This window comes from Corythoichthys intestinalis, chromosome 17 (genome assembly GCF_030265065.1).
Source record: "Corythoichthys intestinalis isolate RoL2023-P3 chromosome 17, ASM3026506v1, whole genome shotgun sequence".
NCBI lineage: Eukaryota > Metazoa > Chordata > Actinopteri > Syngnathiformes > Syngnathidae > Corythoichthys > Corythoichthys intestinalis.
This window is the reverse complement of record NC_080411.1, coordinates 15,924,830-15,940,521: the sequence shown is the minus strand read 5'-3', so window position 1 is coordinate 15,940,521 and position 15,692 is coordinate 15,924,830. Positions and strand designations below refer to the sequence as shown.

Genomic DNA, 15,692 nt, shown 5'->3' with positions numbered 1-15,692 from the left:
AAATACATTCTGTATTTTCAAAATCGATTTCTATGTTCCTTGTCTTGTCTCGATCTTGCCTTGTCTTAGTCTCATCTCCCAAATGTCCTTGTCTTGTCCTCAACGAGTTCTCATATAGTGTTGTTTTGTGAACTATCAATTGTTAGCTTTTGTATTAGTCAGTTGGTTCGTCACTGACTTCGTTGCATGTCTAGTAGATGATTTGACTTCCTTCTGCCAAGTTTGCTCGGAAAAGTGCGTGTGTCGTTAGAGGCTGCTGATAAACAAAGCCGCAGCAATGAAATAAATATAACCTTCCGGGCCGAAACAAGCAAACGTGCTTCCGAATGTTTTAAATATTAAAAACGATCAACTCTGTGCCGGAACCTACAGGGAATCGTCACAACACTGCTGAGCAAGAGGACTATTGGACAATTATATACTAGTATATACACCGAATCCACTAAATAAGAAATGAACTCATCTTTTACCTTGGAAAAAAGTGTGATTCTACCTTTTTTTTTTTCTTCAGAATCAGACGTAGGTAGGTTTTACAAGCAATTTCTCTCAGAAACCAGTCAGTACGTACTTACAAGCACTCAGATTTTCCAGTAAAGAGCAGAAATCTTGGTTTCATCAGTCACAAGAAGTCGTCCAGAAGCATCGAAGCAGCCCCAGAACATCAGACTACCAACACCACATTTGATTGTTATTGCGCTGTTTTTTCTCAGTGCTGTTAGCCATAATGATACAATCAGCATGTACTCAAAAGCATTCAGATTTTCTAGTAAAGAGCAGAAATCTTGGTTTCATCAATCACAAGAATTCGTCCACGTCCAGAAGCATTGAAGCAGACCCAGAACATCAGACTACCACCAACACATTTGACTGTTACTGCGCTGTTTTTTTCTCAGTGTTGTTAGCCATAATGAGACAGTGAGTATGCGATCACAAGCATTCAGATTTTCTATTAAAGAGCAGAAAACTTGGTTTCATCAATTACAAGAAGTCATCCAGGTCCAGAAGCATCGAAGAAGCCCCAGAACATCAGACTGAAACCAACACATTTTACTATTACTGCGCTGTTATTTTCTCTCAGTGTTGTTCCACATAACGAGACAGGCAGTACTTATTCACAAAAATTCAGATTTGTAGAGAAGTTTGTAAAGAGAAGTTTCATCTATGACAAGAAATTGTCCAGGTCCAGAACCATCAAAGCAGGCCCAGAACATCACACTGCAATCACCATGTGTGATTGCTGCTGTTTTTTTTCTCAGTGCTGTTAGACATAACGAGACATTCCTCTTCCAAGCTGAACAAGACAATTTGGTAGCCAGCATGTGTAAAACACAAAAAAATGCCCACTCAAGTCATTAAAAAACAACAATTTTGTAATTATCCAGCTGAATTTAGGACTTTTTTTTTTTGCTGAAGTAAGATCCTGTCTTTTTCAATCGAGTTGGACACAATTGTAGCAGCAAATGAGACGTGGGGCTAATGAGCTGACCTGAAATCAGTCGCCAGAGCTACGGTTGCCGTGGCGATGCTCTTCGGAGCGTGACGCGAAGGACGGATCGAGCCTCAGGCCTCGGATCTCCCAGGGTCGGTCAGCTACAGGATCAATAAGCGGCTTCTCCGTTGCGAGGTGAGAAGTAATTTTGTACAGCAAAACGTCGATTTACAAGCACCCCGACTGAAGAGTTTTTCGAGTTAGTTGAGTTAGTCTGTCGGTCAAATTTTTATTTTATTTATTTTTTTTGCACTGTGGGTATCGTTGGCATTTCGCTCATTTTAATCGAGAAAGTTCCTATTCTGAGTGATTTGGGTTTATTAAACTCATAAATCAAAGTACTGATGTTGGTTTTTTCCTTCCCCATGTTATGTTACACTTGCTCTGTTCCTCACATTAGTTATGTAATCTTGCTGGCCACCTGCTTTGTTGCTGCAGGCGGCCATGCGACACGCTTGAGCGGAAATAATGCTGAGCTAGCATTGCTAATTGCAGCCGTCTGGCTTAACAGGCAAGAAAAAAAAAAATCATTTGATTTCAGACATTTGCTGAACTTTACATTTTTTTAAGTAAACACTTTTATTTGAAAATATATTTTTTGAATAAATATATTAAGTATATGTATATATTAAGGATATGTATGTATATATATATATATATATTTTTTTATTTATTTATTTTTTTTTTCCCATGGCGCAATATGAAACTCCAAAAATCAACAGAAAATTGCAAGAAATATAATTTCTTTGTTTAAATTATTAGTTTTTTCTTGGGGAAAAAATAATACTTGCCCCATAAAAAAATACGTGCCAATAATTTGAAAAAAAAAACAAACAAAAACAAAAAAAAACTTAATTCTATTTTCAATTCTTATTTATTCTGTAAAAATCAAAAAATATAATTTATTTGAAATTATTCACATTTTCTTCCAAAATCCAATTGCTCTGAAATGAGTTGAAGCAAGAAAAAATAAACACATTTCATCAAATTATTTATTCTAATAGTTTTCATTTTTGAAGATATTTTCTTAGGTTACGATTTTACTCTTGAAATTTTTGACTATTCATTCAAAATTAATGTTTTTTTTTTACTTGAACCCAGACTGATTTTTATGAGTAGAATTTCTTCCAATATTAAGACTTTAGAATCTTAAAACAATTTTTTTAAATCTGAAAAATGGCTGTGTAATATACGTATATATTTTTTAATTTTTGAAATATGACTCCAATTTTTTGAAAACTGCAATTTAAAATTATAACTTAATTGCAATATTTCAACTTTTTTTCTGAGTAAGTTTAGTTAACAGCCAAAAAATATCGTACACAACAAACTCAACAACAATAGAGAATGGATGGGGGGACGGACAGATACATAAGCTCTCACCTGACAGGTAATCAGACGGCACGCTGTCTTGCGGCTGCATCCCCATCCTTTGCCCTGCACTGTGTGTGTGTAAATGTGTGAGTCAGCTCTGCTCAGTGAGCGAGTGAGGCGACGCCGATAATGACGAGCCGGGAGGAAAGTGTGAGCGTCGCCTGGCCACCTCCACTCATCTTGTCTGTCTGTGTGTTTTCGTTGTACGCAAAGCGAGTGTGACAGAAGTGAGCGTGGAAAGGAGGAGAAGGGGGGGGGGGCTGAGGAACAGGAGGGAGGGGCCTCTGAGGAAGTAACCAAGGGCGGGCGAAAAGGCTGAAAATAACATTAGCTCTCACATATCTGAACACTCTCATACTAAATGAGGCTGCAGAGAGAAACATATCTTAATTCTCTCCATCTCTCTCTGTTTATACATCATATAATGAAGACCATCAGTAACACACTTCAAAAAACACACATCGAACAAAGTCTGGCATACAAACAGCTCTCGCACTTCCCCAATCAAACACACATAAAAAAAAGTATTTCATGCATATCCCAAAAAACTCACACATAAAACATATACACTTACATATACACCCCGTCTAATCACTTCTATTCTTGACTCCCCTCCCCTCCTTGGTCATCAGGCCCCCCACATGGTGTCCACCAGAGGTTAGTACTAATGTGTTGCATTTACTCCGCTACATTGACTTCAGTAAGTTTTTGAAAAAAACGTACTTCTAAGAGTGTTTACAAAGACATACATTTTACTTGAGTACATTTGTGAAACAGAAACGCTCTTATTCAGCTACTTTGGGCTCCGCTTGTCGTTATTTTCCTCTTTATTCTACAGAGTGACACACACACAAAAAAAGCCGTCATCACCAAACTCAGATGACTTCCAAAATTTTACTTAAAACGACACAAAACTTCAGCTACATGAGGTCAAGAGCCATGTTATTGACCTCATGATCAATGGTCTTGACCTACAAAGGTCAAGTCTATGTAGCAGACATCTCCAAAGTCCATCAAAGTTCAAGTCCATCCATCCATTCATCTATGCACCCATCCATATCTACCGCTTAATCCAGGGTCGGGGTCGCAGGGGCAGCAGCCCGGATTTCCCCTCTACAGCCACTTCAACCAGGTCCTACAGTGGGATCCCAAGGTGCTCCCAGGCCAGCTGAGAGACAGCCCTTCCAGCGTGTCCTCGGTCGTCCCCGGGGCTTCCCGCTGTTGGGACATGCCCGGAACACCTCTCCATGTGGGCTTCCAGGAGGCATCCAAACCAGATGCCTGAGTCACCTCAGCTGGCTCCTTTCAATGCGGAGGAGGTGGACTCTCCGATCTTTGGGGTTGAAGTCACTGACACCCTGGAGAGACTATGTCTCTTGGCTGGCCTGAGAACGCCTTGGGATCCCGCCGGAGGAGCTGGTTGAAGTGACTGGGGAGAGGGAAGTCTGGGCTTCCCTGTTAAAGCTGCTGCCCTGCGACCAGACCCTGGAGCAAGCGGAAGATGACGGATGGATGGATGGATGGATGGATGGATGGATGGATGGATGGATGGATGGATGGATGGATGGATGGATGGATGGATGGATGGATGGATGGATGGATGGATGGATGGATGGATGGATCACTCTTATTGTTGCTGTGATTGCTGCTTTCAGGTCAGGGATAGTCTGGGGGTTGTTGCCATACATCCTGTCCTTAAGGTATCCCCATGGATAAAAATCTGGGGGTTGGGGTCAGTTGAATGTGGAGACCACTCCGGCGGCTGATCAGTCTGTCAGGGAAACGCTACTGTAGCCATGCCAATAGAGATCTCCCGATCCGATATTTTGATCGGATCGGACGCCGACATGGGCAAAAAAATGCGCATCTGTATCGGATCGGCCGACACGGAAAAATTCCGATCCAGACTTCCGATCCAGTTTTTTTTTTCCAAAATCCGGTCCAGGTTTTCCAGCACACCGATATACATAATCCATTCCGGTTTTTGCTTCAGTTTCCCAAAAATCCGCTCCGCATTTTACGGCACTCCTTCAACACACTACATTACCGTCTCCCAATCTACCGAGAGACTTTATCGGTAAAAATGTCAGCTGTGTGGCATCATTTCACCTTAAAGACGAAGAGGCAGAGTGCAACATATGCCACAATAAAGTCAAGCGTGGTGGTAAAGCTGTAAGAAGTTTTAATACAACCAACCTAATCAAGCATTTAGCGACATACCACCACAAACAATATAAGGTGTGTGTTAAGAAAACCGGAGACAAAAAGAAAGGTCCTACGCAAATAACACTGGCAGAAACTTTTGCTATGCGTGACAAACTGGCACTCGACAGTCCCAAAGCCCAGGGAATAACAAGAGTCATTGCCGAAGAATTCATTCTGGATGATGAGCCATTATCTCACTTGAGTAAAGACGCACCATCTAACACGCGATTCGGCCGTGGAAGATTCGAGACCGATTCACAAACATCCAAATTCCGATTATTGAAATATGTCAAGTAAAGCGGAACTAATACACAGCGCCATCTTCGGGACGCAATGAGAAACGGACCGCATTGCGTCCCGAGAGTAAACATCATGCTTGTCTAATAGATATCATATGTATATAGAACTAGATGCAAAATGACAGACTCGACGCCGTTAGCAACACATGCATTGAAAACTACGTGCGTTAGTAAACAGCCGCCATCTTAAAGCAGGAGACTTCCCTTGTAGGCTGTTGTAGTGAACCTTCCAAGCGAACCTAATTAACTTTTTATCTAAAATACTCCTAAATCGGCAAAATCTTGACTTGAATCTATCTTCAAAACAGTTTAAAAACTTTCACATGTCAAAAGTAGACAGAAGGGAAATTATGGAATAACGGGAGCAATTTTAACAACTTTAACAGTTGAGTTGCAAAATTAAATTAATTGAATGTAGTTTAAAGCTGCTGATACAGAATGGGGACTTGAGTATTTTATTTACTGTTTTAAAATGTTAACTTGATACTGAAATAGTCGTTTATTTAAACCTGAGAGGCTTTTTATACAATTTTTGTAACTAATGCACGAAACATTAAAAGCATCTAATAGCTTGGGGGATTTGTGGGATTTTCCACTGACAGTTTACAATATTATTTGCACGTTTTACTGACTGACTATGCCATTTCTGTTTGTTATTTAGAATGTTTTGTGTTTGTCACTGAATAAACAGGTCAGTTTCTCGTTACCAACCATTGTGTTTTATTCAAACTCACCTAATTCAGCTGGCTCGTTGTTATCAAGAGTACTAAAACCCTTTTCAACATGAGTCTGACAACTAAGTAAGGAGGCTAAATAACTTTAAATTTTAACACATGCTCAGATAGGCCGGTATCGGTATCGGATCGGAAGTGCAAAACAATATCGGTATCGGATCGGAAGTGCAAAAACCTGGATTGGGACATCCCTACATGCTAATGATTCGTTTGGGGGTGGAAGGTGGCACCATCCTGCTGGAACCACTGAAGCACCCTGACGAACTCTCTCCGTCGACAGAGTACTGTCCAGAACCGCTTGTTGTCGTCCTCCTGAACCAGAATGGTCCAATGATGCCATGTTTGGAGATGGCAATCCAGGCAGTGCATTTCAGCGAGTGTAATGGCCTTTGCAGACAGTTCTCGGGGGGGCGGGGGGGTGCCACCCCAGAAGCTGTTTTTCTTCAAGTTCATGTGACCTAACAACAGAAAGGAGTTGAAAGTCCGTGTTGCCCAACGACAGCCCCAAAACATCACTGCTCTAGAGGAGATCTGCATGGAGGAATGGGCCAAAATACCAGCAACAGTGTGTGAAAAGCTTGTGAAGAGTTACAGAAAACGTTTGGCCTCCGTTATTGCCAACAAAGGGTACATAACAAAGTATTGATATCAACTTTTAGTATTGACTTATTTTCCACCATGATTTGCAAATAAATTCTTTAAAAATCAAACAATGTGATTTTCGGTTTTTTTTTGTTTTGTTTCCACATTCTGTCTCTCATGGTTGAGGTTTAACCATGTTGACAATTACAGGCCTCTCTAAAAATTTCAAATGGGAGACCTTGCACAATTAGTGTTTGACTTAATAGTTATTTGCCCCACCGTAAGTATTATTCATATACTTTTTGACTACTCTACCCAACACTTCATACTGTAGGCTATCTATAGTATACATAGCTTAGGTTAGCTTCATGAGAATCACACAACTGTATATTCACCACATTAAGTGACACAATGACCGCTAGTCTCTTTTCCCGTCTAAATCCATCAGGCTTTTTCCCTCCCTCATGTTGTTGGCGCTCACGCAGGAACACGATTGCTAATCCACGCGTGTCACCGCTTTAGAGGCCAAGCAAGTTCTTTGCGTGACGGAAACATACTTGCAATTATTACCCTCCGACCCGTTTCCGTGGTAACCACGACTGTCGGATTTAACGCACTCATTGACAAACCGTTTGCCTTTCAATTACAAATGGATTGGAGGTTTGTCATAATCAATGATAGCTAATGTTAAACTTCATATCAAAGCATAGTTTGCTTTGAATATACAATAGAATTTTAAGCCTTGAAGGAATATTGTGTTTTTGTAAAGCATCAAAAATAATTTACACTGTTCATCAAGCTTGTTTTCATGAATACATACATAAATAAAACATAATGATTATAAATTAAAAACAACAAACAACTGCAAAAAATACAAAGGTAATTCAAAAGAAATTAAAAAGCACGAGGTGAAAAAAAATATACCCAGAAATATTAGTCATTCTGAAACACTGCTGGGCTTCTAGGAGTGGGAACCTCTTGTTACCTCACTATACGATACGATTTGCGATACAAAGCTCACGATAACGATGATCTGACGATATGGCGATACAATGATTATCGATACATTAGTCAGGAAATCATTTTAGAATATTCTACAAAAAAACTAATAAACAGAAAAACAAGCTTCTGCTGTGAATTGGAATGAGTTTATCACTTGTAGACGCATAGGTGGATCTACTATTCAAGTGAAGTAGACGATCGGCTTAGGCCCCCAACCAGTAGGGGGCCCCCAAACAGCCGCCCTTGCCCCAACGAGCAACGGCTTGGGCCACTGGTGCCAGCAGCACCCCCAACTATCCGTTATGTATAATTATGTCAGCATACCAAACAAACAAATAACAAAACAAAAAAGAAAGCCATTTGAATGCTGCATTTATATCACCCCCGCCCACACACACACACACACACACACACATTACAATGGACTGTTTCACGACGACGGACTGAGTTAAAATTAATTACCGCCCGTTAACGCGATAATTTTGACAGCCCTATTATAATGATTTCTGGAGTTAATCTCACATACATCAGAATTAATATTATAATATGTTGAGTAAATACTACATAATACAGATTCTACACTAAGAATAGCTTTCAAATGACACTCTTCATGACAAATATGATTGGCAATGAATAATTATTATAATTTTTATACTACTATTATATATAGTAGTATACTTCAATAATATTGCTAGAATTTTTTTAAAGAATTGTTTGGAATAATGTTGGAAAGGCAAAGTCAGTGTTCTGAATCTGTTTACTTTCCATTCTTTTGCACTAGTAAATGCTATTAGCATTTAACCTCATTGTTTATTTGTGATCAATTATTGTTATTTACATGATTATTTGTACTTAAATAAAGAATTTAAGTGTTCCAAAATGGTTTTGTCAATTAATAAGCGTCAACAAAAATTTCATTGCTAAGTAGTAAAAAAAAAAAAGAAAATGATTAGATTAGTCGATTAATCGTAAAACTAGTCAGCTGACTAATCAGGAGAAAATTTGTTGTTTAGGTCAGCCCTAGTGTACCAGAACATATTTCCTCCACACCCTTCTCACCTTTTTAACCCCTGACCCATGAAGAGGGCCCCTGGATATGTTCGCCTTAGGCCCCAAAATTGTTAAGTCTGCCACTGAGTAGATGTCCAATCCATTTGAAGTGGGAGGGATAGCAGCGAATGAACATTCGTTCACTTCAAACAGATTGAACGTCTATGGCCGTCATTGGGAGCCAATGCCAGGCAATAAGGTAATTTTGGGCCATTTAAGGTCATTCACCTGTTGATTTTCAGTTACTTCCTGTTGATTAAGGGGTATTTTATTGGTCACTTCCTGTTTATTTTAAGTTACAGAACAGGAAGTGACCTGGGAATCACCCAACTGATTAGGTAGTGACTCAAACTCAACAGGAAATGACCTGTTAATGAACAGCAAGTGACCTGTATAATGCCACAAAAAATCGGACAGAATGACTGCGAATGCTCTGGTGTCAAATTAGTGCTGCAACGATTAATCGATTAACTTGAGTATTCGATTAGAAAAAAAGATTCAAGTTCAATTTTGCTGCTTCGAGTATTCATTTAATTAAAGTGGCGTTGTAATGGTTTGTTTTGAAAGTGTTTGCTTTTATTTTCATTGATTTGGGTGGATACACGACCCTCTAGTCTACCTCATTTCACATGGCTGAATTCATCTGCTCCCTGTTAAGACCAACATAAGCTAAGTTTTTGTTTGAGCTAATGTTTTTTTGAATGCATTCATAATTTAGTTTAAAGGTATATTCAGCCATTTTTTGTAGGAATATGTGGCTGAGCCATTTGTTAAGAGCATTGTAAAAAAGCGTTAGTATTTTATAGCATTTAAGCTAGCAGACTTTTGCTATGCAAGTTAGCCAATTGTTCTTTTGTTGTACATAGATCCTCTTTATATTATATATATATACCATGTGAGGCTCAGCTCAGGTATTTATATTTTTTATGTTCCTTATCCGATCACTCGATTATTCGAAATAAATAGTTCATCGATTAATCGGCTGGTAAAATAATCAATAGCTGCAGCCCTATTTCGAATGAACAAACGTTCCCAGTCTAAATGGATTGGGTGTTGAGCAGTGTCAATGGAAGCCTTAGAGTTACCTGAGACACTATTATGATGGAAGATTTTGGTAGCAACTTGTTGGTCCCTTTTTTCTTTTCTTTTTTTAAAAACACGGATACCTTTTTAAAACGATATCTCGATTCTTGGCAGGAACATATCGATAACCTTTTGGGATACAAAGTATCACGATATACAGTGATCCCTCGCTACTTCGCGCTTCCAGTTTCGCGGTTTCAGTCAAAAATTGTATATATACATGCATAAAAAATTTAAATAATGGAGAAAATATGGTGTAAAATCTGCCCGTTCCCTAACAGAAGGCAAGGAGAGCCCGCCCAACTCATATTCCACCGCTCTGATTTGCTGGTCAGCATCACTCGGGAATATTGCAAGCTGATTGGCCGAGATGTTTGACCGTTCTGCTATCGAAGGAAAATGGCTCCAAAGCGTCCTCCGCCCGCTCAATCCTCTAGCGAACCCAAGAAGAAAAGAAAAATGATGACGGTGCACGAGAAAGTTCAATTACTGGACATGCTTAAAGTTGGCCACAGCTATGTGTCTGTTGCACGCCATTACGGACTAAACGAATCAACCGTTCGTTACATGAAAAAAGACAAGGCGAAAATCCGATAGACCGCCTCAATGTCGTTTTCCAGGGACACTAAGCAAGTCGTGACTCCTCGCAACAAGACGATTGTAAAAATGGAAAATGCACTAACAGTGTGGATATCGGACTGTCGGGAAAAGAAGGCGAGTCTTGATACAAACACGATTCGGGCAAAAGCCAAAGCGCTGTATGATAGCCTCATACCTGAAGGAGAGTTGAATGAAGGTGGCGGTGATGCCGACTACGAAGAAAATGAACCACAGCCTAGAACCAGTGCTTCCAGTGAAGAAAATTGTGGTTTTGTTGCCAGCAAGGGCTGGTTCGAAAAACTCGAAAAGAGGTTTGGACTTCGCACCGTTACATTGCATGGGGAGGCCTCCATTAATTGAGGACCAATTTCCCAAATTAATTGAAGAGGGTGGCTATCTCCCGGAGCAGGTGTTTAGCATGGACAAGACTGGCCTTTTTTGGAAGAGGATGCCATCCAGGACGTTCCTTTTCAAGGAAGAAGTGAAGAGGCGAGGCTTTAAGGCCCACAAAGATCGCGTGACTCTCATCATGTGTGGGAATGCTGCGAGATTCATGCTCAAGCCTGCCTTGATTAACAAGTCCCAGAATTAGGCATGTGCCGGTTACCGGTTTCACGGTTTACCGTGGTGTGAAAAAGTCGCGGTTTCAAAACCACTAAAATTTCCCGTCAGACCGGAGTACGGTATTCGCTATTTTTCTTGTGTCAAAAATGCAGCCAGAAGCGGCTTGGAGCAGCAGCGCTCACCCACTCCCGTTTGTTGCTGTGTGTGAAAGTGACGCTATCGGCTAGCCAGCCAACTAACCCAAAAACAAATACTCCAAACATAAGGCGTACTGTTCTTCAATTTATTGAGCTCTCAAATCATGGTAAGTGTAATATACAAAATGAATACATTTACAATGTTGTACAATTAGATTAGTCCATGTGAGTAGCTTCAACAGATTAGCACCATGGAAAAAGTTCGCCAAAAACAAAACACACATTTTCCTTTCAAATTCAATATACAAACTAACTAAAAGCTTACAAAGATGAATATTAGCCTAGGTGTAGCTGGGAGAGCAACTTCGTTGAGTGTGACAGCCGCAGAGTGAGAAAATAAGCTTGATTCGCTTGAATGAAGGGGAAAAAGTGATAGCGTCAAAGATCGCTAATTAAGAAAGATGATCTTGCCCTAAGCACAAATCCACGTTCGCTGGATCAAGGAGAAGTCTTACTCCAAATGTTTTTTTTTTTTTCGTTTTCTTTTTTTTTTTTTGATGAAACCTTTCCACAACAATATTGACATTTTAACTAACTTATACATTTTTAACTAACTTATGAAATCTTTATGTTCTTTTTAACACAAAGGCATGACATCATGTAGACTAGAGTTGACACAGTGGCTGAAAATGGCGAAACTTCACTTAAGCTTTTCCACCCTCAAAAAAAAAGTCATGCAGTATAAATTAAATAAAATATATATTCAGAAGTGGTTTTCCTTTTTTATAGAAATTATTTTGTTCTTGCTGTAATCTTGAGCAACTTGAGCTGTGGCTGTGAGTATAGTGTATAAGTTATATTTAGTTAAATTTTATTTAAAATATTTTTTAATTGATAATTTATTCATTTTAACAATATATTCATGTTCCAATTTGCAACTATGGTCTGAAAAAAAAATCTTATTCAATGGAAAAAAGTATATATATTTTTTTATCCCATGCATCTCAAAATTTTTTTGAGCTATAATTGCAATACCGTGATACCGTGAAACCGCGGTATTTTTGCTCACGGTTATCGTACCATCAAAATATCATACCGGCACATGCCTACCCAGAATCCTCGCGCTTTGAAGAACAAAAACAAATCCTTGCTGCCTGTCTACTCTTCTCAATAAATCATCTTTATATTCATATCCAATGAGTTTTTTCTTCATTTATCAAGATCATCAGTGTGGTGAGTACATTTTATTCATCTTATGCATGTTATCGTATATTAACATTGCATTTACTTTTCAAACTAGTACACTGTATACATAAAAAAAATATTTACAGTACAGAATGTAATATACATAAAATAAAATTCTCCTGTATCCAAGCAGCTGAACAGGAAGGTTTAAAAAAAAAAAAAAGGGGGGAGGGGGAACATTTTTTTTTTGGTCGCTACTTCGCGGTTTTTCACTTATTGCGGTGGGTTCTGGTCCCCATTAACCGCGAAAAACGAGGGACCACTGTATCACATTTCGATATTTTGTCACACCCCTATGCGCTTCTATTAAATAACAGCAGAGGGCGTCACCGCCTCAATAATTGCACTTGATGCAGGAGGCCCATAAAATCATCGATTTCTAAAATAGTTTAGATTTCAAGAAATGTACTGTTTGTATTCTTAAACAGAAAGAAAGACTCCAAGATAAGTAAGTGATTTTTTTTGTGTGTGGGTATTTTGGGGTATTAAAACGTGCAATAATCCTCACCGTAAACTGGTGGTGGGAAGCTCTGGATACTTCACCCTAAGCTTTGACACAACACAAGTACAATTTTTTCATCTACTTGCACCTGTGCAAGTAGGCCTTTTGCAAATTTAATTATGAAAAAAAAATTCTTGATTCTTGTTCTGGCTGACAAACATCTACTCCACACTTAAAGCAAAGAACAATTTTAGAACTTGCTTGATATTGCCATGACAACCACAGGGAGGCGCCGTTACTCCATGTATTTCTTCCTTCACTATTCCCATTTTTCTTTGAATGAGAATCAGTTTGCTGTTCATTTAGCTCATGTAAAAAGAAGCGAGAGAAAAAACTGAAATAAAATGTAAATGTCATAACACCATATGACCCATGACTCATCTTGCTCGCACATCTGATTGAGGACACGGGAAACAGGGGGCGCAAAATACTTCCCACCCCCTACCCCTCAAAAATCTACAGCATATGAGCACATATTTGCCCCCATAGAAACAGATTTTTAATCGGCGCCTGTCTGCGTAATGGGAAGATACGGTCCAGCGCCGAAGCTACGGGCAACAGGTGGCGTCTCTTCTTGGAGATTTCGGAAGATAATTTATCTCCTTCTCCGATGGTTCCTTTCATTTGCCTGGCTTGTTACATCTTGGGGAGGAAAGGCTCGTCGGCAAAGATGTCATTAATCTCCGTTAGAGGTGTTTAAAAAGAAATGAAAATTTGTGGGGAAAAATGACTTCAAAATAGTGCTGATGAAAGTGAAAATTCAGAGGAGGATTCATTTAGGGAATATTATATGCATCGTTTGTTAACATCAATGATAAATTAAGAGTCAAAAGTGAAGCGAAAACCTATTATTTTCCAAGCCTTAAAAACAAGTTGGTTTTCCACTAGTTTCATACCTTTCAACTGGGAGGGCTGACAGTTGAAACATATTTAGACACTGTGTAAACCAGGGGTGTCCAAACTTTTTGCAAAGGGGGCCAGATTTGGTGTGGTAAAAATGTGGGGGGCCGACCTTGGCTGACGTCCTTTCCGCGGAACAATATATTTAAGCAAATTTTAGCAAGCCATTCCGTGTGTCACATTTGCTTTATTATTTTTTAAAAAATAATAATTTCAACAATCTCGCAACTAGCCTTTTTGGTGTTCTCTTTCGAATCGCGGGCTCTTGTGAAATACTGTAGCTGTAAAATTAAACTAGCTTCAAGATGCTTGAATTTCTCGCTACGTATCTTGTCTGTAATGTTGTCGCACATGTCAGCGTGTCTTGTTTGGTAATATCGCCTCACATTGAACTCTTTAAAAACAGTGACTGTCTCTTTGCAAATGAGGCAGACACAGTTGTTGCGTATCTTAATGAAGAAATTTTCCAATTTCTACCTATCCTTGAAGCATCAGCCGTCGCAGTCAACTTTCTTTTTTTTTGTTGTTGATTATCGCCATTTTAGAAAATTGGGAATAAAGGGTCACCCGGGGTAATGTTGCTTGGAGTGCTGCTGCCTTTTGGTGGGTAAATAAGGAGCAGCATTTAGTGTGTAAGCTACTTCATATGCTGGTAGCAGTACTGCTGACCAATTTATTAAGTCTGTGTGCGGGCCAGACGTTATTGATTTTATGACAGAGGCTGGGGGCCGGAGGAAATTTGACCAAGGGCCGCATTTGGCCCCCGGGCCGGACTTTGGACATGTCTGGTGTAAACAGTCCCATTGTTTCTAGTCCAGTGTTTTTCAACCTTTTCTGTGTCACGGCACGTTTTTACATTGGAAAAAAAATCTCGCGGCACACCACAAACCAACAATGTTCCAAAATTCCTTTCTGTACAGTATATTTAATCATAAAATAATTTCTCAATATTTATACTTACTCAGTGTGAAACTTGAGCCTGTATGGATGAACACAAAGCTAATATCCTTGCAGGATTCTTCGTCAACAGCTCTTAATCTCTGTTTTTATTTTTTATAGCAGTTAGGCTTGATAAACTCAGAATTTTCAGACAGGGACTTTAGAAATGTCTTTAATCGCAAGCATCTCACTGACAATGGCTTTGCAGGCAGGTAGTATTGCCTCTTTTTGGATTCAGCTTCAGCAACAAGTTTAGCAACAAGGTAATTGGCTTTGAGGGCTTTCTCATTTAGCTTTGTAGTGTTTCTCAAAAAAGTTGCCTTTTTTCTCTCTGTTTTCATGGAGGCGAACAAAATAGTCAATCGACTTGGTTTGAAACGAGAGCAAATGCAACTGCTCGTGTCATGTCCAAGAGCTGCTCGGATTTTTAGCCATCAGCAACCTTGCTGTCCTCAACAATGTGTTGGAATTAGGTCTGTCAAACGATTGAAAATTTTAATCGAGTTAATTACAGCTTAAAAATTAATTAATCGTAATTAATCGCAATTAATCGCAATTCAAACCATCTCTAAAATATGCCATATTTTTATGTAAATTGTTGTTGGAATGGAAAGATAAGACACACGACGATATATACATACAACATACTGTACATCAGTACTGTATTTGTTTATTGTAACAATAAATCCACAAATGGCATTATTACCATTCTTTCTGTTAAAGTGATCCATGGATAGAAAGACTTGTAGCTCTTAAACGATAAATGTTATGGTTACAAGTTATAGTAATTTTATATTAAAAGCCCTCTTCATGTTTTCGTTTTAATAACATTTGTAAAAAATGTTCAATCAAAAGTAGAGTTAATATAATAATAATAAGAATAAAAATAACAATAATAAAAATAGAGTGAAAAGTTTTACGTGTATTTTGCATAGCTATTTTGATATGGAATGCCAGTTCATTTTGCATTGTTGTTTAACTGTGTGT

The 15,692-nt window shown here is 39.0% G+C and overlaps 1 protein-coding gene across 3 annotated transcripts in view; it reads right to left on the bottom strand.

Moving 5' to 3' along the window:
• Positions 1–2,998, bottom strand: part of LOC130905857 (disabled homolog 2-interacting protein-like) — a 198,875-nt gene extending 195,877 nt beyond the window's left edge. For all 3 annotated transcript variants that reach the window (XM_057819595.1, XM_057819597.1, XM_057819596.1), the window contains exon 1: positions 2,873–2,998. In XM_057819595.1, coding sequence (XP_057675578.1) covers positions 2,873–2,918 — 46 coding nt within the window. In that variant the 5' untranslated portion in view covers positions 2,919–2,998. The remainder of the gene's footprint in view (positions 1–2,872) is intronic.
• Positions 2,999–15,692: the final 12,694 nt, after the last annotated feature.